The sequence below is a fragment of the Narcine bancroftii genome, chromosome 1 (genome assembly GCF_036971445.1).
Source record: "Narcine bancroftii isolate sNarBan1 chromosome 1, sNarBan1.hap1, whole genome shotgun sequence".
Taxonomy (NCBI): Eukaryota; Metazoa; Chordata; class Chondrichthyes; order Torpediniformes; family Narcinidae; genus Narcine; species Narcine bancroftii.
The window spans coordinates 198,347,297-198,374,533 of record NC_091469.1 but is presented as its reverse complement, the minus strand read 5'-3'; the positions used below and the strand labels follow the sequence as shown (position 1 = coordinate 198,374,533).

At 43.3% G+C, this 27,237-nt stretch overlaps 1 protein-coding gene across 2 annotated transcripts in view; it reads right to left on the bottom strand.

Moving 5' to 3' along the window:
* Positions 1–26,940, bottom strand: part of garnl3 (GTPase activating Rap/RanGAP domain like 3) — a 393,291-nt gene extending 366,351 nt beyond the window's left edge. For both annotated transcript variants that reach the window (XM_069906232.1, XM_069906154.1), the window contains exon 1: positions 26,657–26,940. In XM_069906232.1, coding sequence (XP_069762333.1) covers positions 26,657–26,709 — 53 coding nt within the window. In that variant the 5' untranslated portion in view covers positions 26,710–26,940. The remainder of the gene's footprint in view (positions 1–26,656) is intronic.
* Positions 26,941–27,237: the final 297 nt, after the last annotated feature.

Sequence of the window (27,237 nt, the reverse complement as noted above, 5' to 3'; positions counted from 1 at the left end):
AGACACAAGAGAAACTTGTCCGTAAACTACTCTTTGCAGATGATGCCGCTTTAGTTGCCCATTCAGAGCCAGCTCTTCAGCGCTTGACGTCCTGCTTTGCGGAAACTGCCAAAATGTTTGGCCTGGAAGTCAGCCTGAAGAAAACTGAGGTCCTCCATCAGCCAGCTCCCCACCATGACTACCAGCCCCCCCACATCTCCATCGGGCACACAAAACTCAAAACGGTCAACCAGTTTACCTATCTCGGCTGCACCATTTCATCAGATGCAAGGATCGACAATGAGATAGACAACAGACTCGCCAAGGCAAATAGCGCCTTTGGAAGACTACACAAAAGAGTCTGGAAAAACAACCAACTGAAAAACCTCACAAAGATAAGCGTATACAGAGCCGTTGTCATACCCACACTCCTGTTCGGCTCCGAATCATGGGTCCTCTACCGGCACCACCTACGGCTCCTAGAACGCTTCCACCAGCGTTGTCTCCGCTCCATCCTCAACATCCATTGGAGCGCTCACACCCCTAACGTCGAGGTACTTGAGATGGCAGAGGTCGACAGCATCGAGTCCACGCTGCTGAAGATCCAGCTGCGCTGGATGGGTCACGTCTCCAGAATGGAGGACCATCGCCTTCCCAAGATCGTATTATATGGCGAGCTCTCCACTGGCCACCGTGACAGAGGTGCACCAAAGAAAAGGTACAAGGACTGCCTAAAGAAATCTCTTGGTGCCTGCCACATTGACCACCGCCAGTGGGCTGATAACGCCTCAAACCGTGCATCTTGGCGCCTCACAGTTTGGCGGGCAGCAGCCTCCTTTGAAGAAGACCGCAGAGCCCACCTCACTGACAAAAGGCAAAGGAGGAAAAACCCAACACCCAACCCCAACCCCAACCAACCAATTTTCCCTTGCAACCGCTGCAATCGTGTCTGCCTGTCCCGCATCGGACTGGTCAGCCACAAACGATCCTGCAGCTGACGTGGACTTTTTACCCCCTCCATAAATCTTCGTCCGCGAAGCCAAGCCAAAGATAATAGTATGTCAAGGCGAAAGGTCGTAAAACAAACAACTTAATTAAAACACTTTGAATCATTATTCCACTGGTGCATCATAAAAACTGCAGTTAAATACTATGACTCTTGACTTCAGTTTCCTAATGATTTCTTCCCTTGGTTAATAACGTATGAAGTCACCTCCATACACTACATGCTCGACTCCAAGAGGATGGAGGAGATAACACCCACACACATTTATGGCAGGGTGACACGCACTGCGCTCCACAGTGTTCAGATGCCTTCACAGGGCAGAGAATGGACTCACGTTGCACTGCCTGCTTCTGACATCATCGGCTTTTCACCTTTTGAACCAAGTTCAGGCTCACCACCAGCGGAGATTTTCGAAGCTCAGATTTATTGTCAGAGTACTTGCGTGACATCACTTACAATCCTGAAATTCTTTACCTTGCAGGCCAGGCAGAATTTCTAATTACTGGTAATGCAAAACCCCTGTACTCCAGAAAAGATATGTGTACGTAACAGCAAAATTTTTCACCTCATCACCCAGAATTTGTCCCATTCTAAGATACATAAACAGCTTTAGAAGAGAAATCATTAAATATTTCAAAGCTATTCTATTTGGACCAATTCAGGAGTTTGTTTTATTTTTTAATTAATTCACAAAATGTGGACATTGTCCATAAATATTGGCATTGTCAACAAAGCAGCATGTAAAACTCAGCACATTAGTGGGTCGAGTGTCCTGCATACTTTTCCATCTTGCTGCATTGCATTTGAATCCCTGGTTGCTTTTCTGCGTGCAAGCTTTTGCCTTTAGTTAAACAGGAAAGTTAAACAGAAGCATTCGTCCCTTTATTGTGGTTGATGTGCTCCATCCCAGTAACTTAAGAACCATCTATAGCTGCCGCTTTCTCGGGGAAGCTGCCTATCTGTTAAAGGGGCTACCCCACACTATTCACACTCGCTTCTGCCCCTTCCTTCGGGCCGAAGGTGTGTGGGGTTGAAAACACCAATCGCCAGTTTTCTTTTCCTGCTGCTGTCAGACTCTTAAGTTGTTCTCTCACTGGAAACATATGATGCCCTTGCACTGTTTTAACTGTATTCCCTCTCTATACAAGGCATCAAAAGGAATACGAGGAAGAGAAAGAGCAAAGTCACTCAGTTCCTTACGGCTGGCCCATTATTCAATGGCTGATCCATCCCTGGGCTCGGCTCCTTCTCCGTGCCAGAACTCCCACAGAAAAGAATCATTTTGAAGGCTGTATTTGTAAAAGAAGTATTCCTCTTCAGTCCCTGAACATGAAACAGGCTCCCTTGGTTCCTGTTCATGTCCTTGAGTTTTCACGGTGATGCATAGACAGTGTAATAGAAGACAGTATTACGGACTCAGACATCCAGAGATTTTCCATAACAGCACAAAGCCTACCACATCCCTCAACTGGGCCTTCGCTGGCCAAGCCCCACATCCATCATGCATCTCCGTTCACCCTTCAACTAAGCAGCTTCCAGGGTCCTTTCAGAGGGTAGTCGATAGGTCTGTGACCTTTTCCAGGGAGTTTCCAAGCTACCCTCTCCACCTGGTGCTTATGGAGCCCTCTGACCTCAAGAATTGAATGGTTATTGTCAGATACAGTAAAGAACTTTTTGTGTGCTATCCAGGCAAGTCAACTCACACAGAAGCCAGTGCAATACCAAATAAATAAAATTGTGTAGGGAGCAATGATACAACAAGTCAACTCATGCAGGCCATAGAAGAAAGTACAATTAACAACAGTACCAGTTAGAGATCCTCTTACCTAAATAACAGCAGTGACTTGATGGAATGGATGGCATCTCAGAACCATTTGTGTTAGATATTCTGGAGAGTGAAGCAAATTTGTCTGCTTTTAACACATGGGTATGGAATAGGAGGGCCCATTTCTCTGCTGTACAACTCAGTGACTCTACAAGTGGGATAAAAGGGGCCAGAATTAACAGAAACCACTGTGGACAGGTAGGAGTTGAGTTTGACAGAGTTGACGGGCTTTCAATGAATGGGTACGAGACAGGGAAGAGTGAATTTTACCACAGGATATATGACCACTAATTTGAACCTCTATTGTTACATCCAACAACATGAAAAGAACAAGCTCCAACTAGGAGGACTCTGCTTTCACAAGTTACTTTACTGAGCATGGAGGGATCATCAGGCCAAGAGTTTAGGTTGGATTTAAACAACAAAAAAATCTTCAGATGTTGGGGTCAAGTGCAATGCACAAATGCACTAGAGAAACTCAGTGGGTCACACAGCACTCACAGGAAGTAAAGGATAACCCACAATATGGGTGTGACCAAGGGCCCAGGTCCAAAACATTGGTTACCCTTTACTTGCTGTGCCTCTTGTGTGACCTCCAGAGTTTCTCCAGCATGTCTGTGCATTGCAGTTTAGGTGGTACTACATCTTATTGTTTGTTTTATTTCCTCTATGTTTTGCACAGTTGTTTACTTATCTGTATTTGTTTACATGAATACTGTTTTTTTTTGCACTACCAATTAGTGGTAATTCTGCCTCGACCGCAGGAAATAGAATCTCAGGGTTGTACGAGATGTCATGTATGTACTTGGACAATACATCTGTTGGAGGTGGTATTGTGAGTGAGGGAAGATTCGATGGAGCGGGGGGCTGTCAGGCAGAGGGGTGGGAGGCGGCCGACACAGGGTGGCCACTGCTATGCCACACATTCTTCCCCCTCTTGCACTGGGAAGCCGGTGCGTTGTTCTGGGCTACATAAAAGGACCGCGTGATCTGCCTTTTCCATCCTCTGCCATAAAAGGTAAAATTGTCTTTTTTTTTGAAACGTGAGCAGACAATAACATGGCTTTTGTGCCTAAAAACCCATTTGGTTTGTAGTCCTTGTTTGTAGCCTCATGAGGTGTAACCTAGAGCACAGACTTCTGTATGACCCCATTATGCTCAGCTTGCACTATAATCAACTCAATCCAATTAAATCTTGTTAAAATACAATGCAGAAAATGTTAAAACCTATTTCAGTGTGCTGTTATCAAATGTACAAGACTGGCTTGTACAAATGCGCTGATAATAATTTGAAAAATGCCCTAAAATTAAAGTCAAAGTGTTTGCAGTAATATTTTTACCTATACACATTCAGTTGTTAAAGTGAAAAAAAACAGCTTGCTGCATTTTCACACATTTTTGGAAAGTATTAAGTGTAAATTACCCCACCCAAAGTGATTTCAACTCTGAACAATCAACATTGAGCAGATCAGAGGGGTCATTCCTTGATTGGCATGCCATTAACTCGAGATCCTATGGGGCATTCATTCTCCACTATTTCTTCAAATATTAATTAATGTGGGGGTTAATTGTACATCTATTGCAAAGCAGAAACTTTAGCAGGGCAACAGCTCAACAGCGCCACCAGGAGCACACCTGCGGGTCTGCATCCTGCCTCAATAACTGCATTTTGCTTTTCCCCATGAAAACCAGTAACAGTAAAACTGCAATAATGTGGCACCCTCAGGAATTTGGTAGCACCTGATTGGCGGGCTTGTCTTAACTATCAGAAGTCATTTCTATTAACCCCCCACCCAATACACTTGTAGTCGATGTTTCATTGAAATACATTTTCTAGTGAAGCCGATAGGTGTGGAAACCAGGCTTCCCGGTGTTTTGGACAGGAGTGGCGCCAGCGTCACCTGGTGCCAGATGATGAACCAAAGTTAGATTTTCAAATCTACTGTCAGAGTACATGCATGACATCACATGCAACCAGAGATTTTTCTCCTGTGGGCCAGTTAGAATTTACCAGTAACGGCAAACTGTACTCAAGAAGAAAAAATAAATGCAAAAAGAAACAAACGAGCTGACTGTGCAAATGCAGAAAAATAAATCTTTGGCTTGGCTTCGCGGACGAAGATTTATGGAGGGGGTAAAAGTCCACGTCAGCTGCAGGCTCGTTTGTGGCTGACAAGTCCGATGTGGGACAGGCAGACACGGTTGCAGCGGCTGCAGGGGAAAATTGGTTGGTTGGGGTTGGGTGTTGGGTTTTTCCTCCTTTGCCTTTTGTCAGTGAGGTGGGCTCTGCGGTCTTCTTCAAAGGAGGTTGCTGCCCGCCAAACTGTGAGGTGCCAAGATGCACGGTTTGAGGCGATATCAGCCCACTGGCGGTGGTCAATGTGGCAGGCACCAAGAGATTTCTTTAGGCAGTCCTTGTACTTTTTCTTTGGTGCACCTCTGTCGCAGTGGCCAGTGGAGAGCTCGCCATATAACACGATCTTGGGAAGGCGATGGTCCTCCATTCTGGAGACGTGACCCATCCAGCGCAGTTGGATCTTCAGCAGCGTGGACTCGATGCTGTCGACCTCTGCCATCTCGAGTACTTCGACGTTAGGGATGAAAGCGCTCCAATGGATGTTGAGGATGGAGCGGAGACAACGCTGGTGGAAGCGTTCTAGGAGCCGTAGGTGATGCCGGTAGAGGACCCATGATTCGGAGCCGAACAGGAGTGTGGGTATGACAACGGCTCTGTATACGCTTATATGAGCAAATGAGCAAATGTAAGAGTCCTTAAATGATTTGCTGTTGTGGAGTCTGATGGTGGAGGGGTAGCAGCTGTACCTGAACCTGGTGGTGCGAGTCTTGTGGCACCTATACCCCTTCCCTGATGGTGGCAGCGAAAACAGAGCATGTGCTGGGAGGAGTGGATCCTTGATGATTGCTGCTGCTCTCCAATAGCAGCATTCCCTGTAGAATAGTGGGGAGAATTTTGCCTGTGATGAACTGAGCTGTATCCACTCCCTTTTACAGAGCTTTCTGCCCAGAGGTATTGATGCAGCCGGTCAGCACACTTTCCATTACACCTGTCGAAGTTTGCCAAGTTTTTCAATGACATACCAAACTTCCACAAATTTGTGAGGAAGTAGAGGCGCTGACGTGCTTTCTTTATGATGCCGTTAGTGTGTTGGGTCCAGGAACGATCATCTAAGATAATGACTAGCAAAACCTTATCCTCTTCATCTCTGCTCCCCTAATGATGACTGGATTGTACACGTTTGGTTTTTCTTTCCCTAAGTCTACAATCAGCTCCTGTCTTAGATAGTGCACCATTAAGCCTAGTTGTCAGTCTCCCTTCTATATGCTGACACATCTCTCCTTTTTATTTTGCTCACTATGGTGGTATTGTCAACAAGTTTATTCAGGGTGCTGTTGTTGTACCAAGCCACACAGTTGTAGGTGCAAAGCAAGTGGAGCAGGGGGCTAAGTACAAATAGTGTGGTCCTCTGGTTCTGATGGAGATTGTAGAGGAGATGTCCTTGCCAATCCGCACTGATTGGTGGCTGGAGGTGAGGAAATCCAGGATCCAATTGTACAATTGGGTGTTGAGGCCCAGATCTTGGACTTTTCTGGGGTTTTGGAACTCGAGACACAGGCATCAGAATGCTGTCTGACCCGCTGAGTTCCTGCAACTTCTCATTATTTGTTCAGGACTTGGACTAGAAACAAGAAATCCTAACCCGTTTTAAAAGACATGCATCTGCAAATTCCCAAAGAAGTTTAAACTATTGTTTGCCATGCTGAACAGCTCCTTATGATAGAATTCCCTCCTCAGTCCTATTGCATTCCCCCAGTTCAAAGCATAAGTGTGCTGGAGAAGCTCGGCATGTCACCGAGCATCAAGATGCTGTGCGATCTGTTGAGTTTCTCCAGCACATTCGGCCAAAAGTAAATTCTGCAATTGAAAAATTCAGAGAATATGTTTTTAAAATGATAATTATTTAAACAATGAAAGACGAATGAATGTTTTGGAACATGGGGGTCTCCCACACAGTGATTGTATCCATTCACCATCTCCTCTCGGAGCACATTGACTATCAACCACACAATGTAAAATAATGATACCCCTCAGATCCTCTTTAAAATTTTCACAGGACTTAACTGGTTATTTTGTTGTACTTAGGGCTGCACCTGGGTGTTGAAATCCACAGTGAGGATGATCTTCAGGGAGTCACACACACACAAAATGCACCGCCTAGCTCCTTGGGACTACCCCCCCCCACCCCCCCCGCCCCTCCACACACATACACACACAGTGGTTCTGATGCTGTTGGCCGCATCCAGCTGCTCATAGTTGGGCTATTATCCCCTTATTTTTAAAACGATTTAAAGATTCAGGGGGCTGAGAATTGATCAAAAATAAAGGACGCGTTTCACACCAGAATTAACATATCATCACAAGCCAATGGAGGATCTCCAAGAGCAATCTCCGCTGTAATCAGGGCCACATTAAGCCCAACTGATGCCCTAAGCACAGCCCAACAGTGGTTCCCCCTCAACCCTTCCATTGTCTAACTGACGAGACATTAAGACTCAATAAGTGCTGAAGGTAAAATAATAAATTAAAAATTCAATTTTCATCCAGGCCTGACTGTAATGCAGGGAACACCATACAGAATGGGTGACCCAAACAAGAAAAACTGGCTGTGTAATAGAGAGAACAAAAAGAAAATTAATGAAGTGCACAAGTCAGAGTCCTTAAATGAGTCTCTGATCGAGTTTGTTGTTGAGGAGACTGATGGTGGAGGGGGAGCAGCTGTTCCTGAACCTGATGGTGCAAGTCTTGTGGCACCTATACCTCTCTCCTGATGGCAGCAGTGAGAACAGAGCATGTGCTGGGTGATGAGGATACTTTTTTAAAATTTTTTTTTTAATTTTTCACACCATGAACCATATTGACCAAAATACACATAAACATTTCCCTCTTGAATATAAACAGTGTCATTTTCTCCCCTTTCTCCCCCTCCCTTCCCTCCCTCCTTCCCACTCACCTCCCCACTCACTAAACGTTCAACATATACGATACATTAAACCCATTAAACAATGTCATCACACAAGGAAAATAAACAAGAAAATTTTGTCATCTACTTTTACACACTGGGTCAGTTCATTTCGTCTTCTTCTCATTCTGTCATTTTAGGTGGTGGAGGTCCGCGGTAGGACTTCTCTGTTGTTTTCCATGTACGGTTCCCAAATTTGTTCGAATACTGTGATTGTTATTTCTTAAATTATATGATGATTCAATGAGCTAAAGAAAAATAATAAGGAAATTCTTATGGAAAGGGAGGAAACCGAGGATAGCACTAGATAAATTAACAGAATGGTACAAACAAGGAGGCTTACAACTACCAAACTTTAAGAATTATTATAGAGCAGCACAATTAAGATACCTATCAGATTTATATCAAACAAGGGAAAAACCAGATTGGACCAGATTAGAGCTAGATAAAATAGGGGAGAAGGTACCTGAACATATACTATATAAGTGGGATGAAAAGCTGGTGCAACATAGGAATTCACCAGTACTGCACCACCTGCTCAACATTTGGAAGAAGATTCACGTAGAAAGGAAAAAAACAAATTACCAACTACCAAAATCAATATTGATGCAAAATCAACTAATCCCTTTCACAATAGATAACCTTTCCTTCAGAGAATGGTAGAGAAAAGGGATCAAAAGAATAGAAAATTGTTTTTCGGGAAATAAATTATTATCTTTGGAACAAATGAAGTACAAATATGGTATAACTCATGGTACAATGTTTGCATACCCCGAACTGAAAACCTACTGAAGGACAAATTGGGAAGCAGGCTGACGTTACCAGAAGGAAGCAGCTTTGAATATGTGATTACAGACACAATGATAATTAAAAGATTTATAACAAAACATGTACATCAAGCTGCAAGAGAAAGAGAATGATGAAATAAGCTGTAAACCCAAACAAAAGTGGGAACAAGATCTAAACATAAAGATAAAGAATGAAACATGGAAAAAGCTATGCTCCGGAACTATGAGAAATACAATAAACATGAGGTTATGCATGATACAATATAATTGGTTACACACGGCCCAAAAGTTAAATAAATGGGACCCAACAGTATCAGACAGATGTTTTCACTGTAAGAAGGAAACGGTAACAACAGTACATGCAATTTGGGCATGTGAGAAAGTGGAAAAGTTTTGGGAAGATCTAAATCAGGTATTAAATAAAATCACAAAAAATAGCATACCAAAAAATCCAGAGATCTTTCTTCTAAGTAATATAAGAAGTATAGAACTTGGCCACAATTTGGATGAAGCACAAAAAAGATTTATTATGATAGCCTTAGCTGAGGCAAAAAAATGTATAATATCAACCTGAAAATCAGAAGATACCCTGAGAATACAGCAATGGTACATAGAAATGAATAAATGTATTCCATTGGGAAAAAAAAAGGTGATGTGGATCCTTGATGACTGTTGCTATTCTCCAAAAGCAGTGTTCCCCGTAGATATTCTCAATGGTGTGGAGCAGGGTTTCCCAAACTTTTTCTTTCCACTCACATACCACCTTAAATAATCCATCAGTGCTCTGTGATTAGTAAGGGATTGCTTAAGGTGATATGTGAGTGGGAAGGGAAGGTTGAGAATCTCTGCTCTAGCTCCAATTGTAACTGAAATATTTTGCTTGAGCAAAATTGTCATTGGTCCATTTCCTTTGGAGTTATGAAACCATGCACATAACAAGTCAATTAGGTACAATTAAAGCAGTGGTTTTCAAACTTTTTTCACTCACATACAACCTTCAGTAATCCCTTACTAAATACAAAGCACCTATGACATAGGGATTACTGAAGGCAGTATGTGAATGGAAAGAAAAAATTTGGGAAACCCTAGTGTAGAGGGTTTTACCAACATGTCCCTGGGCTGCATCTACTACCTTTTGCAGGGCTTTACACTCAGGGGCATTGATGCCCCGTAATGTAGCTGATCAGCACACTTTCCACCACACATCTACAGAAATTTACCAAGTTTCCAATGTCATGCCAACTTCTGCAAACTCCTGAGGATGTACTTTTATTTGTGTCAGGTCCAGAAAAGATCTTTCAAGGTAGTGACTCCCAAGAACTTAAATTTACTCACCCTCTCCACCTGTGATCCCCCAGTGATCACTGGATCGTAAACTTCTGGTTTTCCTTTCCTGAAGTCAACACTCAGCTCCTCAGTTTTGGTGACATTGAGTGTGAGGTTGTTGTTGGTGCACCATTCAGCCAAGTTTTCAATCTCCATCCTGTATGCTGATTCTTCCCCTTCCTTTATACAAACCACAACTGTAGTATTGTCGGCAAATTTGTACATGGTTTTATTGTCGAACTGAACCACATAGTCAGAGGTGTATAGCAAGTAATGTATAGTGAGTTGGCATCCACCATAGACATGTTGCTACAATTGGCAAATTGGAAAGGATCCATGTCACTGCTCAGACAGGAGCTGACATGCTTCAACACCAGCCTTTCAAAACACTTCATCACTGTTGATGTGAGGGCCACTGGTCAATAGTCATTTAGGCAGGTTACCACACTGTTCTTGGGCACTGGTTTGATTGATCCTGGTTTGAAATAGGTGGGTACCATGCCCTGCCAGAGTGAGATGTGGAAGATATTCATGAATATGTTGGCAAGTTGGTCAGCACAGGTTTTTAATACTCGGCCGGGTAATCCACCTGGACCAGATGCTTTCCTCAGATTCACTCTTCTGAAGTCAGCCCGCACGTCATCCTCGGATTCGGAGAGGAAAGGATCATCAGAGAATAAGGTTTAGCTCTGCCACAAGGACAATCAATTCTTAGAAGCACAGGCCAGGGTAGATGGGCAGAGGCCACTCCCCTGTCCACATCGATGGTGCTGAAATGTATACTGTACATAGCTTTGAGCTGTTGCCAGTAAACATTCCAAGGACCTGACCCAACCACATCAGAGCCACTCAAGAAAGAACAACCAATGACTATATTTTCCTCAAAGCCTCAGAGGATTCAGGCATGCTCCCCATGAACCTTACCAACTTCTACAACTGAATCACCAAATGGTTCCCATTCTGGGATGGGAACTGCTTCACCCAAGATCAGAAGAAGTTGTAGTGGTGAATGTAAATCAGAACATCAGCAAACCTCACCCTAATCTTCCACCAACTCCATCTCCCCCTGGTTCAGAAAGGCAGCCATCCCACCCCAGCAACAGTCTATTCACCCTCATCCTGTCTGGGAATGTGAAAATGTGCATCAACTGTCATAAAGATCATTTCTTCCTTACAGCCATCAGGCTCCTGAATGAACCCCACAATATTGAATTCCTGTCATCCTTGCTAGGTACTATTTGAACTTTTCATTGGAACAGTGCCCACTTGAATCATCTTCCTCTATTACTTTGTACTGTTGCATGCATGTTAGAAGTGACTTGTTGGACTGCTTGTGAAAAGAAACCCTCTTGCTCTACCAGGTCTAATGTGACCAAAAAAACAACTTGAACTTAATATGCCTGTAATGCCAACCAATGGGGTTGTGGCTGATCATTGACCAAACCGTCAGTAGTCAATTCTTCAGTTATCTTGAAGTTCTTCCTCCTTTCACCTTCTATAAAACTGGGAGCCTGCAGAAGTATTATGTCTTCAGTATATTCCCCCAGCCCAAGATCAAAGTGTTCATCATGAACCCTTCCTGCTCCCTTATTCTTCATTGCACATTCCTTTCACAAACAGTCGAGGGTTGGAGGATTATTGGTGTATTTGGGCACCATGGGCTGGAAGGGCCTGTTAACCTACTGCATGCCTAAATTCAAAAAAACCTATTTTCTTGTTTTTGTAAAGGAATTCACCTCCGTGTCAGTCGATGTCTGTGGCTGAATCTCCCATTCCCATTTCCCCACCCCACCAACACCCCCACCCCCCTCGTTTCCCTAGGAACTGAATTCCAAAATTTCACCAGCTGCAAGGTGAAGAAATGTCTTCTCATCCCTGTCCTGAATGGTCAGTCCCTTAGTGTGAAATTGTTTCGGGGTACTCCAACCAGGGGATATCATCAACTCCCATGTTCCAGCAATCTTTAAGAAATCTGTTCATTTCTTTTTATTAATTTTAATAAAGAGTTTATAATCCTAATACAATAAGATGACATGGATAGCTATAGATAATAAAACAATCCATAATTCATAGTCAAAATAATATTTAAAAAAAGAAAATTAATAGAAAAAATTTAGAAAAACTGAAAAAAGAAAAAATTTAAGAGAAAAAAGGAAAATAACAAGGAGAGATGAAGCAAAAAGAAAAAACTCAGTACCCGTCCCTAACAGCGTTGTGAAGTGGTATATACGATTAACATTAAAGGAAAAACCCCAGGGAGAGCAAAAAAATGTGAAAAAGATACTAGTCAGACAATTCTATTAGATTGAAGCATCTGGAATCTTGTATCTGAATTATTAACTGAATAACTAATCTTTTCCATATCCAAACAAGACGCGATGTCACGCGACCAGTGATCATGAGTAGGCAGGGCAGCATCCATCCATTTAAGTAAAATCACACATCTCACCACAAGAGAGGCAAAGGAGAGCACGACTCTGATCACCGCTATCTGATTTTCCAAGAGAGTCTGAATCAAATTTTGTAGATAAGTTTTTTAGTTTAATGCCTTCTCATAAAGGTTTAATATCTACTATTTATGAGAAATTATTATGATTAAAACAGACTTCATGAGTTAAAATTAAAAATGCTTGGGGACAAGATTTAAATTTGACTATATCAGATGTGGATTGGGACACAATTCTCAAGTTGGTTAATACCTCTTAATTATGTACTTGTCATTATTTATTACAATTTAAGGTGGTACACAAAGCACATATGTCTAAGGTTAAATGGTCCCATTTTTACTCTATGAGCCCCTGCCATAACAGGTGTAATCATATGTTCTGGATTTGTCCAAGTCTAGAAAAATACTGGAGAGAGGTTTTCTGCACTTTGTCTACAATTTTTTATATAGCTTTAGTACCAAATCCTTTGGTGGCCTCTTCAGTACAATGGGGAGGGAATATTTCTTCTTTGCCTCTGTTTCAGAAAACTGTTCATTTCAATATGATCCTCTCTCAATCTTCTAAATGCAAGAGTGTATAGGCCTGGTCTGCTTAGTCTCTACACTCGTATATAAACCATCACCCAGCAATCAACCTTGTAAACCTACACTGCTCACTCTACCCTTTATTTATTTAAGAGTGTTATGAGCCCAGGGGACCCCAAAACCCAGCAGCAATAGAAATTCACCAAGACAAATGGTTACTTAAACAAAAGTTACTTTTAATTATCTTTAAACATGAAAACAGGATCATACTTTAACTTATCACTATTAACTTAACTAACCTAACTTAACCTCCTTCTAATTCTAAACACAAGTGTATGTAATATGTAACCTCAGAAAAGTTCTTTGCTTTACAGTCCAATCTCATATTTACTGGTTGCAGGCAATTTTTATACTGTGGACAGAATTTAACATTTATGAATTTCACCAGGCTTTGGTGAAAGGTAAATGGTTACTGCTCAGGAAAGTTCTTATCAGTTTTCAGAGAGATTAGTTGTTCGCTGGACACCCATAACTGATTCCTTGTAACTAACCACTTCAGTATCTTGCCAAAGAAACTTGCCCCATCAGGGTTTTCCAGATGATAACCTCTTTCTTTCAGGTCACAACAGAGGCAGCCAGTCCTCTCCTCTTGCATGAACTATAAGGGCTTTGACTAGGCTGAACTAAGCAGTCACAACCCGCCTTCCAAATGGGATTTTTCACAAGCTTGCCAGCTTGTCCTGTTCCAGTCCCAGCTGCTGCTGACTGTAAAACTGCAGAATTGAATTACTCCCCCCGCCCTCTCTCAGAGAGAAAGCCTGTTTTACTCTCTTTGCTTGCAAAACCACATGACCCTCTTAGAATAGCAAGTTCTATTCCAGACAGCCTTTTTGTAAACAACAATCCATTAGTGATGTCTGTTGGGCACTCTCCAAAGCTTTTGAAAATGCTCTTGGCGCCAGTCTGTCTAACATGAGCAGAGCTCCAGTATTTTAAATAAGATCTGTTTTAAAGTGTTTGTATGTGACCTACACTAAAAGGCCTGTCCCAATTTATCTCCCAAAATCATATCTATATACAATACAAACAGAACATAATCTATCACAAGAGGAACTTATCTGCTAATGTTTCTAAGCCATTTCACCATCTACAAGACCAGTGTGGCTAAGATCTTGCACTAACTGTAAATGTTCATTTATCAGGCGTTTATACTGATCATCTTTTTCAGTGCTGGGGTATTTCACAATGTTGGTTGTCTTTCCTCAACTTCAGTCACTTCCCATGCAAGAAGAGTAAATCAGTTCCAAACATACTCCACCAAAACTGATCAGTTGACCTTCAGAACAGCAGACCCACCCCCTTTTCTGGGTGCAGCTTATAGGTGACTCCAGTCCCTACTTCTTGGGAGACTCTGACTTCAGTTGGGATGTGACCACTGGGCCATTTGTTCTGCTCTGCCAAAGGAAACCAAGATCACTGATGTGCCTGGCAGTGGATCCAACCAATCAGACTTTTCCTGATTTCAATTTCCACCCCATCAATCACCAGCTCTCTCCAGATGTCCCGATCACAGGCAGGAGATAAGGTTCAGTAGTAATCAAGTGAAATTTAATTCCAAATGCTTCTATAAATATTTTAATCATTAAAGCTGGATGGATAAATAATTAAGTAATTTGTCAGATCTGAAAGTATTGTAATCCATTTACACAGTGCGAACATGCCACAGTCACGTAATTACCTTCGTCGTGAGCAGTGCCAGGTCGTGAGCTGTGCCAGTCATAAAGCAACCTGCAGGAGTAACAGCAGGCTTGTCCGGGTGTGTTTAGCACCAGCATACGGGAAGAGAAGAGTGAGTGTGTCAGGATCACCCATGTGGCGTTGAGCCAATGAGAAGGTCAGAGGGGTTTAGCTGGGTGCCATTGGGGTTCTGAAGAATGCAATGTTGTGTCAAGTGAATAATAAAAGAAAGTCGACTTCATGGTGAGCTGGAAAAAAAATGCGCGAGTGTATTCTTTATTTATTTGTAAGCTGTGGTTGTTACAAGTGGTGACCCCATGAGTTCACAGTGCCTTCTAATTTAAAATGGAGAATGATGAGGATTTTAGTGTCAGTGCTGTGCAATTGCTCAGCAGAAGGAGGTGTAAAGCACTCCTTCCATATCCATTGGCCTACAGCTCTCACCCTTGGGCACGCTGTAGTACCTGTTTAGCTTCCCAATCAGGGTCACATGAAGCCATGGATTGCAGATGGTGGATGGTTTTTACAAGCAGATTCTACAAATTGAAATTAATGGCTGTAAAACTAAAAACACTGGGCAGATGAACTTGCTGATCCATGGCCAAGGTAACCTGTCCAGTATGGCCACTGCAACTGAAGGAGGAAATGGGAAACCACTTCAGTATTCTTCCCTTTTATAATCATGAACTCAACATCGACGATGGGCTCAGCACAAAGATGGGGCCTTCACCAAAGGAGAACAGGGGAGGCAACAACCACAATTCGGAGGGTAAGAGATCATGATGGATGGAGACACACCCCAATATGTCGTGTGCTCTTTCAGCTGTGAATGATTCTCATATTCAAACATATGGCCAAAGGTCACTCACGTTGGATTTCAGTCTCAATAAATCTTTTCGGTGGGTTTTCACAGTTGCAAATGTGCCAAATTCCATTTTGGGAACAGATTTCTTGTCACATTTTCCTTTGTTGGTGGATTTGAAAAATCGCTGTGTCATGGACCGCAGCTCTTATATGCAATTGAGCTGCATTCGTCTTCCCTCCAATGTCATCAGCTACCTGACGAGCCTTCAACCTGGCTCCTGCCCTTTCCCTCACCTCGTGACCCCATCGTATCATCATACAGACTTTAAACATGCAGTAACCCACCATATAGTGATTCGGGGTCCTCCTGGGGTAGCACAAGCTCATAGATTAACCCCAGACCATCTTAAAATCACAAAAATCAGACTTCAACCACATGCAAGAGTTGGGCATTGTCCACAGATCTGACAGCTGCTGGGCTTCAACATTGCGTATGGTTCCGAAAAATTTTCCTGGGGATTGGCAGCCATGTAGTGATTATCGTGCCCTAAACAATTCTACTGTGCCTGACCAATACAACATCCTCAATTTACAATACTTCTCAGCAAACATGAGATCTAGTACGTGCTTACTATCAGATTCGACTTGAGCCTTCTGATGTCGTGAAGATGACAGTAATTACCCCTTTCGACACGTTTGAGTTTGTGCGAATGCCATTTAGTGCATGGAACACAGCTCCGACATTCCAGTGGTTTATGGACCAGTACTCGTCAGCCTCGATTTTGTGTTTGTTTACATGGATGATATTCTGGTCGCAAGTGTGGATGAAAAGGAGCACAAGTGCCACCTCATCTCATTGTTTCAGAGGCTTGCTGAGTTTGGTATTATGATCAATCCCAGTAAATGAGTTTTTGGCACTGCTGATCTTATATTTTTGGGTATTTTACCCAATGAATCGAAAGTGCAAGAGATTCGAAAATTTCACACACCCATTAAGTTTGGCCAGTTGTGACATTTTTTTAGGCATTTTATCGCCAATTCTTTCCAAAAGCAGCAGCATCATCTGAATTACTAAAAGGATCCGAAATGTCCGTGTCCAAAAGACAATTAACTTTGGGAGATGATGCTGTGCGTGCTTTCAATAATGTGAAGACTGGACTTGCAAATGCCACAATGCTTGTACATCAAAAGCCTAATGCCTTGCTCTTACCACAGATGCATCTGTCAATGCAGTGGGAGCAGCGTTAGAACAATGAATCCGTGAGCAATTGGAACCGCTGGTGTTTTTCAGCCAAGCTGTCACCGACTCAGGCAAAGTATAGTATGTTTGCTTGAAAACTTGGCCATCTACCTCGCAGTGAAACATTTCTGCTTTTTTATTGGATGGTCGCCCTTTCCCCATTTATACAGACCACCAGTCTCTTAATGCATACTGCGATTAAAAACACACTTCTCTGCTCACCCAGAGAGATTCAGCACTTGGACTTCATCCTACAATTTTCATCAGACATCTGGCAAATCTGAGAAAAAATGAATGCTGTTGCCTACACCCTGTACAGGTGCGACATTGGCACCTTACATACAACTACCACCATGGCTCATGTACAGCCCACTGATCCTGATCTCATCCGGTATCACCAGATCAACTCTGGCCTCCATCTTCAAGATGTGACCCTGGATGAATCGGGTAAAAAGTTAGTCTGCGATTTTTCCACAGGAAGCCCTTGGCCTTTTGTGCTGGGGACTGTGCGGCGGGAAAATTTTGAGTCTCTTCACAATCTATCGCATCCTGGTAGAAGAGCATCAATTAAACTAGTGATGGAACGTTTTACCTGGCTTCATGTTAAATGGGATGTTGGATTATAGGCAAGGATGTGCTTGCCATGTCAATGCTCTAAAGTCTCCAGACACACTAAATTCAAGCTGGGAGATTTTGTTGTTCCAGATTCTAGTTTCCAGCACGTGCACCTAGACTTGGTAGACCCAGTTCCACCTTCTTGGGGGATATACTTATCTGCTCACATGTGAAGACCATTCCTGTCACTGACATCTCTGCAGAGACAGTCACAAGGGCTTTCATGGATAGTTGGATTCCATCCTTCATTGGGCACTACCCATATTCGCATTACGGCTTACCATCCGTAAGTTGCCTTGAGAGTTGCCATCGACAATTGATGGTGATGCATCAATGTGGAGCAAACGTTAGCCCATGGCTCTCCTTGGAGTGCATACTGGTGTTAAGACAGATGTTCAGTGGTAGAGCTAGTATATGGCACTACATTAACCTTGCCAGGCAAGTTTGTGAATCCTTGTCCGAGCACAACACTCTGTGATCCTGCTAGTTACATTGGCCGTGAAAATAGGAGATTACTCCAACCTCCTCTTAGGCGTCACCTGCAGTGTATGTGCCAAAAGATTTACAACGCTGTACTCGTGGTCCAACGGCAGGATGCTGTTCAAAACCACTTCAGCCCGTTTACGCTGGTCCTTTTCAGGTCTTACAAAACCACGCAAAGACTTTTGTGCTCAACAGGAATAGAAAAAGCTGGCATGGTTTCCATTGACTGGATGAAGCCGGCGTTTATCGACAGTCCATGTTCTGTGTGGGAGCCAGAGTCAGAGGACCAGTTGCACCCTTGCCCGTCGGACTGTGCATCACCAGTCTTGCCCTATCAAATGAGGTTGAGCCGAACTCTGGACAGTTACTTGGTGGGACAGTTCCACTCAGTCACTTCCTTGCATGGCTCAGAGAGGAGCTGACACAGTGGCATACTTAACCTTGATCGGGAGCCATGCTGGCTGCCACTGATGATGTGACACCAGGGGTGGGGAGGAGGGGCGGGGGTAATAGCATGCACGTACAGGTGAGTTAAGTGTCAGCATATGGGTGATGGATTCCGGCAGCATGAGGAGGACTTTGAGAGAGTCAGGATCACCTGTGTGGCAGTGAGCTAATGAGAAGGTCAGAGGGATTTGGAGAGTTGAAGAATGCAATGTTATGTCTAATGAATAAGAAAGTTGACTTCATGATGTACTGAAAGAAATGAGTGAGTGTATTCTTTATTTGTTGTAAGCTGTGGTAAATCAGTGGCATTTATTGTGCAAGTACATGCAACCTACAAACCTGGTGAAGAGCTTCAATAAAACAGCACCAACCAGGTCAGGATAGTTCAAGTCATCCCACGTGGGAAACTGGGTGTTCCCAGTGGATCCCTTATCCCACCATGAGAAATGGACGCCACATTGGACCTGGCCTCCAGTTATTTCACCAACCGTGTAGGCCATAGAGGACATCCCTCCTCCCTCTACACGACTACAATTGTCAAACCGATTTAAAGCTACTAATCTTACTATTGTAATGCTCATTCAAGAGTCTGATAATGGCGCTGAAAAAAAATCTTCGAATCTGGAGTGCAAGATTAGACAGATGTTGGAATTTTGAATAAACAATGAGAAGTTGGAGCATCCAAGAATCAATTTATTATCATCGTAATGAAACAGTGTCATAGTACATGAAATTCATTTTTCCCTGCTGCAAAGCAGACAGATTCACCACCGGCAGGAATTGCCTAAGCGCCTCTTACAGTCAGACTTACAGTCAGAGAGAGAGAAGCAAAAGAGAGTCACTGAGTGTCCGTAGATTTGCCTCCAGTGCTTCCACAGCACCCCCCCGCCACAGCCACACAGGGTCCAGTCCAAACCATTGGAGAGAAATGATCAGTTAACATTTCAGGTTTATTGAGACTAAGGGTTGAGATATACAAGGGATTGGGGGGGGTAGTGAAGAGTGCAGAGGTGATACAGGCAGAAGGTGTGAGAGGTGGAGAGACAGATGGAGGGAGAGGCCAAAGGATGGGTGGTGGGGAGTTAAAAAGTACAGGAGGAGATAAAGAGATGGAAACAGAAAAACCAGGTGGGAATAGGGGTTACCTAAAATTCAGAAAATGAATGTGGTTTTGTCCCTGCACGGGTATGTTAAGTGTCAGTATACGGGTGATGGATCTAGGGTGCAGGGGAGGAGAGTGAGAGTGTCAGGATCACCCGTGTGGCAGTGAGTCAATGAGAAGGTTGGAGGGGGAATTCTAGTTAAGAGAAGAGATCACAAAAAAGCAAGACCATCATAACAGATACAATGGAACAAAAAAAAATCTGAGCGAATGGAACGGAATTTTTTTTAATTGAATTTATTGTCACATGCACTGGCTTTGTCCGCTAGCTCGGCAGGTATACTGTTAATAAAACAGGTGCAGGAAGCATTGTTACAGTCAAAAAATACAGTGTACAGAGTTAAAACGACAAAGGGCAGGGTATAGTTAAACAGTGCAAAAGCAGCATCCTTTACCAATGATAGGCCCATTCTGGAGTCTGATCACAGGAGCACAGAAACTGTCTTTGAATCTAGAAGTGTTTTCAATGTCAATGAGAGAAGAGGCCCTTTTCTGCTGAAGTCATCTTTGTAACACCTGCAGTATTTTGAGTTCTCTTTAAAACATCTTACCCAACGAATGAAACGGAGCTGATGCAAAAGTTCAACGGTGACTAATGAAGGAGCAGGATTGAGGGGCTGGGTTCTCTGTGCCTACAGGAGCAGTGCCTGGCTGTCAAGGGAAAAATGAAACTCATCTCTCCAAATGGATGTCTGAAAGCAAGATGTCCTGGGATGAACAGAGCAGCCACTTGTGTCAGAGGGAAATACCCTTTGTCAAAGCATTACACATGTTGGATCCTCTGTCTGAGAGTGGATTCAACTACTCCCCATCCAACAGTCTGCCATAACACCACACCCAACAATTGAACAGGGAATTTCACAAAACTTCATTGGGAATTTAGTCTGGAATTAATTTAAAGCAGTTAAAAAAATGCTATTTATTCTTGGTGCACACAACAGTTGTGCAAAAAAAACCTCACAAAAAGCAGTCTTTTTTTGTTCTTTTTTTCCAATGAATTTTATTTCAGGCCATTTTGATGTCAAGGAAACCAGGAAGAAACCTGATCACACTAATAGTTGGAAAAACACAGCTTCGCATCAAGACATTTCTTATTTATCCAGCTCATCTCTTATACACTGCTCAATCTTTAAAATTTGACCTTGCACCATAATGTTTCTTAAAACATATTGGAGCTCAAGTTTATTTTCATATGGCAGGATTGGTTAGATAACAATATCGGCAGATACTTCAGAATCAAATAGAAAGTGACCATTTGCACTTTATGCTCGGCAATGCTTTGAAATTACCCAAGGCCAGGGGAGGCACCATAAATACATTCCATCACTAATACAATTTGAGTGAGGTATTAAATAACTAAATGAAGAAAATAAATATTTAAAAACATCTATTTCCTGGTTCTGAATGTTACTTCATGCATGGAACAGAACTAGAACAGCACCAGAAATGTTTCCTCAGCCCATCACATCTGCATCAACCACTTTGCCGCCAATCCACTAGTCTACTGTAAATATTTGTGTATAATGCATTTTGTGTATAATGCAAATCCCCCCCCCCTCATTTTTGAGGGGAAAAAGGGAGAAAAATTTTAGCCCGTGCATAATATGATCCCCCTCCCCTCGCTCGCCTGATTCGTGCTGCCGTCTCCCCCCCCTCGCCCGCCCGATTCGCGTTGGTGTCTCTCTCCCCCTTGCCTGCCCGAGTCACGTTGGTGTTTCTCTCTCCCCTTGCCCGCCCAAGTCACTCTGGCGTCTCTCTCCCCCCCGCCCCACCTCGTCGCACTGCCATCAATGTAGGCAGCTCCTGATAATCTTACTTACCGTTAAACCTGGCAGAAAATTGTTAAAATAATAACCTTGTGTATAATGCCCCCCCGCCCCGTCCCCCCACTTTGAGCTCAAATTTCGGTACAAAATTTTTTGCATTATACACGAATATCTATGGTAATTGCCTGCATGTGGTCTGGCTTGCACCCCTCCATTCTCTATCCATTCAGTCACCGAAATCAGCTATTCTCTACCTCTTTTTCAGCTATGCACCGCCCCAGCACTCTGCTCAAAGTTTATGGGCCCGCTTCTGTATGAAGCAGTCAACTTTTGGTTTCTTCTGTACTTCTCTCCTACCAAATATGTAAAGAACAAAAATATTTGTTATGTGAGGAGAAAAGAAAATAAGGCTTTTAATTAAATGTACTGTGGCCTCCATTGAGAATGCCTCTTAAACACTGCTCTCATATCTGCTACCACCTATCCTGACTGCACATTCCAGTTACCTCTGTTTAAAAAAAAATACCTTCACAAATCTCCTTTGAAACTTTCCCCTCTCTCCTTAAACCTATGCCATCTTGCACTTGTCATTTTCACCCTGGAATAGGACTGACAATTTATCCCCCTATATACTACTGGATCACTTTCAGCCTCCAACACTCCAGAAAAATAAAACAACCCAAGTATGTCCAACCTCTCCAATGTACTCCAACCTAGGCAGCATGCTAGTGAACCTATTCTGCACCCTGGAAAAGCTCCTTTCCTTTGTAGTGACCAGAACTATACCCAAAACTCTTTATATATAATAAAAAAGCTTAGTCATAGTCTTATACAGCTGCAAACCAAATGTGCTGGAGAAATTCTACACAGGCAAGGCTCCTCAACTCTTCCTCTGCTACATTGACGACTGCATCGGTGCCAGCTCACACACCCATGATGAGCTCGCCACCTTGCTGCTGTATGACCTGCTGGATTTCTTCAGCACTTGTGTATTGCATGACAATGCCAGTGTCTGCAGACATTCCTGTTGAACTTTTATATTGCTGCAATTTTTATATCCAGTGCCCCATACATTGAAGGCAAGCAAGCCATATGATCCTCAATGTTCTGCTAACAACATCCAAGAAAGTTTAGTTAAGCATTCTTTGCCACTGAGACCTTTTACAAATAGGTAAAAGAATGTAGAAGAATGTTAGGTTCAAATTCTTCCTCTGATCTCAATATTGCCCTTTGGTGATTTTAAATTCCATTTGTTAAATACTTTGAACATAAACATCTTGTTTCTCCCTCTGCTTTCCAATCCAAACTGAATTTTGATGATACTTTAACCACACACTGCATGTGATTTTATTACAACCAGACCTGTCCCAGCAGCTACAGTTATCACTCCATTCATCCACTTGTGCCAGAACATATTGTTAGATCAAACAAATACTTAGGGTTCTTTTTTACAATGCTGTTGAAAGACTTGGGACTTCTTCAGAATCAAGTAGCCTTCATTGGTCAAAGCATTGAATACAGGAGCTTGGACATACTTTACAAGACTTTGGCAGGACCGTGTTTAGAGCATTGTGTGCAGTCTTGGTCATCCTGCTTTTTGGAAGGCCATTATTAAATCAGAAAGGAGGCTAAAAAAAACCTGAGAATACTCCTGGGACTGGAGAGCTAGAGTCACAAGATGACACTGAACAGATTTTATCTGCCCTGTAGGATGAGGAGGTGTAAAAAATTGTAAGAGGCATAGATAAAGTAAATGGTCATAGTCTTTTCCCCTAGGGTAACGGAGTCCAGTGCTATAGGAAAGATTTAAAAAGGACCCATGGAGCAACATTTTTTTCCCCATATTAGAGGGTGGTGTTTGCATGGAGAAAGCTGCCAGATGAAGCAAATGGTGAATGGTAGAAATAACAACACTTAAAAGATATTTGGGGAGGTTCATAGAGAGGGAAGGTTATTAAAAAAATGAGGCAAAAAGACCAATAGAGCTAACTCAGATATACATATTAGTCAGCATGGACTCGTTAGGCCACAAGGCCTTGTGTCCGTGATGTTTCACTCTGAAAGACCAACTATCAAAGTGAACCACGGTAGCTTGTAGAAATAAAATTACTGGATCTTATTTCTAAGGTGAATCTATGCTGCAAGGGGTATATGGGGCTTAGATGACCTCAGAATCTCCCAAATACATTCTGCATAACTGTGCTTGAATATTTGGCCCCAAAGAAATCTGTGGCTATCGGATTTGGGCTTGCTCCCTCCACTCCATGCATCGACCCAGTATTGCAGTGCCTCTGGGAATGGTGCAAAAAAAAAAACAGCTTTGCACTGAATCAGTAATGTTCCTTCATTAGTTACACTCATGCTCCAGTAAAGCACCTTTGCCTCCAGGCAAACATCAGTTTCGTGCACATTTACCTGTCCTGAGTAGGTCTAAATTTACATTGAAAAGATACAACCTTTTTAACTTCTTGCCTGTAAGCAAAGAGGACTGCAAGTTCTACAAATTGAGCTAATGTTGAACCTGTTTTTCTTGTAAGTACAAGTGCTCCACGATTTCAGTGGGAGAGGATCTTCATGTGGCAATCCTCAACGCCACCCACACCTAATATGTTTTGTACTTTAGAACTTTTTTCTTTAAAAATTGGATCAGAATGGATGGCATTCAAAAGCTAAATACAGTATTATCTAAATGTGAAAACTCCAAAAGGTTGTTAACTCAGCCTATGACATTGCAAGCACCAAACTTCACTCTTATCGAGGACATCTACAAGAAGCAGTGTAGATCCTCCAGGATCCCCACCACCCAGGCCACACCCTCTTCACTCTGTTGCAATCGGGAAAAAGGTACAGGAGCCTGAAGATGAACACTCAGCGGCACAAGGACAGCTTCTTCCCTGCTGCCATCAGATTCTTGAATGATCAATGAACCAAAGGCACTACCTTACTTCGACTTTTCATGCACTATTTTTATTTGTTTTTGTAAGGTGGCTTATATGAATGTTTGCACCACGATGCTGCCGCAAACCAACGAATTTCATGACTTGTTCATGATAATAAATACTGATTCTAAACATTCATGCTCAATCATCAAAAGCTAAGTTTGGATGCGGGCTGGGATTTCCATCAGCTAGTCTGATGAAAGAAGATGGGAAATCCAGGTATTTTCCTCATTTTGTGGCACCACACAACAAGCCCAGTTTGTTTTATGCCAGTGTCAATTCTCCAGTCTATCCATACACAATTCTCAGGAAATTTGAGTGTAACTGCAACAAGGGGCACAAGCAAAAGGCAGGAGAACACTTGGCTGTTCAGTGTCTGTTGGTTTATAATCTTCCTGCACCACCGTGCCAATGAAAAGTGTACCACTGAGGGCAGTTTCTTCTATAGTGTGTACATTTTCACTTTTGTTGTTTCCCTTTGGAAAAATATTGCTTTCCAAGGTGATTCTGCCCTTTCACTTATTACCGATTTTTCCATAGTTAGGCCATTGTTTTGGTGCATGTTGAGTGCCATGTTGTTTGCACTTGAACCTCTCTCAAACTTTTGTGTTTTTTCCTAGATCTCATTTTTTTTTTGCTTGTGTATGAGGACACACACTGTGGCTATGCCTTAGTTTTCATTGACTTTTGCACTATCACCAAACTTTTTTTGTGTGCTGCAGAGCTCATTCACTGGCAATGGCATATTGTCACAGCTCCAGCTAAGGTAAGCTCTGCCTCATGCAGCAACCTCTCTTATTTTAAGATCAATAAACTCAAACACAATTTGTTTGCAGATCATTGAATCCTGCAACAGTCCAAAATTGCACGTTCTTGCTTTTAATTTCAAGTCTGCTAAAAATAGATCAAAGCTCTCTCCCTGCAGCTGCATGGATGAGTGAAACACATACCTCTTGAATGTTTCATTTTTCCTTGTTGAACAGTGTTCATCAAACATCTGGATAGCCTTGCCGAATTTGTTCTGGTCTTCTGTCTCGGCAAAAACAAAGTATTGAAAACCTCTAGTGCTTGAGGTCTCACCACAGAAAGTAGCAGCACAATCGTCCATGTATCAGGACTGCTATTGAGTTAGTGGCTTGCAGGTGCAGCATGAATCTTTGTTTGAACAACCTCCGCTCCTGGTCAACATTTCCAGTCCAATTTACAGCATCAGGAGTCTTTACACTCTCCATTTCTAATGATATTGACTGAGTCTCACTCCTGGTACCATGTGATGTTTCTTTTTATTGTAATAAATAAAATTGGGTTCTTTTAAAACAACTATATGAGCTAAAGTACACGAGACCATGCGGAGGCATCCATCTTGAATCCACGCCACAAACTAGTTTCCAGCTCCTTCTAGCGATCAGGAGGATCACTAACACTCTATCATGACAGATTTCACACCGCCCTCCACAAATTGGATCCCAAATCGTTGGAGGTTGTTTAATGGGTTGCCACTGCGGCTAAAACCCGCAGGAAGGCGCGTCGAAGATCATGGTTTGAGGGCAGTGATTTATGCTAAAGTGTCTCCGATGTTTTTAAAAAGGTCTGGTCAAGTTTTCCCAAATTTGTTTAGCGCTGCGTCTCTCCCCTGCGCGACTCAGTTAACATTGGGGGAAGCAGAGCCCACTGTCCCGGCATGGACCACCTCACCAAACCCTTCCACCGGCCGTTCCCTCCCTTCACCCCGCTGCCCGGCGGTCCGGTTTCGAATGACCTCCTGGGTTGGGCGATCATTCGGGAGATCCGGAATAAAACCGAGCGCGAGGAACCTTCAGAAGGTCGGGTAGCGTCCGAGGTGAGAGGAGCAAGAGTAGCGCGTCGGCTCCTCTCTCCGCAGATGCTGCCCGACTCCCCGAGTCTTCCCCGCACACTTTCGCCTCTTGGCCTGAAGAAGGAGCAACAACTTTCTCTGCCCCCACCCGGTCGCCCATCCAACCAGCAGGAACCACAGCGCTGGCGGATCAACCACTGCTACCGAGAGTTTGGCAGCTGACAGACAGCCTTTCGGTCAGGGCGCCTGCCACCAGCGGGACCCCGGACCAGTCCCTGGGCATGTGTGTTTGACTCCATCCATGGTCCTCGTTACACACTTGGAACTGCTTTAAAAACCCAGCCAGCCGTTCCGGCAAGACGAAAACAACTTATTGCTACTTCATTTCACCTCGAACACAATGAATGAATGAAGTACTCCATGCAAGTACTAACTCCCAGCCCCTTCGGCGGAGTTATAACATGAAATTGGGGGGGGGGGGGGGGGGGGCACAGAGAGAGAGAGAATCAGGATGAGGGGAAAATTGCAAAATGTACCCGCTCCCTTTAGAAAAAAAAAGCTGGGTCTTGACCAGGAAAAGCAGGCAGGTTTAAAGAGCGCAGTGCAACATATTAATAAACCCACACGGTAACAGTTCAAAAGGCCAGCAGCATGGGCGAGACACTGGGTGGCTTCCACTAAATCTCAAAGCAGACAAGGTCCATGTTTTTTACCTCTGTATTTCGAAGCTGCATCCTTTTCTCAGGAAGAATGCCCTTTTCCGCATTTTTCGGTTTTTCCCCCTCCCTCTTTATTTGCGAGAGGTGAATTCCAATCGAGCAGCGCCAAAACTCACAGTGACTGCATGGAGGCTGCCTGCTGGTGCTGGGTCCCAGCGTGAACCCGCTCGGTGCATAAACCCGGCTCAATCCTCGGGTCCAACAGTGCAAATCGTGTGTCAGAATCACAGCCGGACACAGTATCAATGCATTGTTACATTCTCGACAGCACAGTGAGCGCTGCCTTCAACCTGGGGAGAAGGGACAGAACTGCACCGTCTGCGGATAGTAATTAAGTCACAAGAGCTGCAGATGGAGAAGGGATAAAAAGCCTCTTCCGGGTCCTAGCGCCCAGTCAACCCCAAAAAGAACCTGGATTCATCTCCCTGTGACGCTGATGTGAGGAAGGGCTAGGGTGGGTGGAGTTAACGCAAGCGCCTGGATCAGCGTCACTCGATACGAGCGACCAAAAAAGATGTTTGGAGACCATCATAATTGATGGATTATTACTGAGTATCAATTACTGTCTGTGTTTC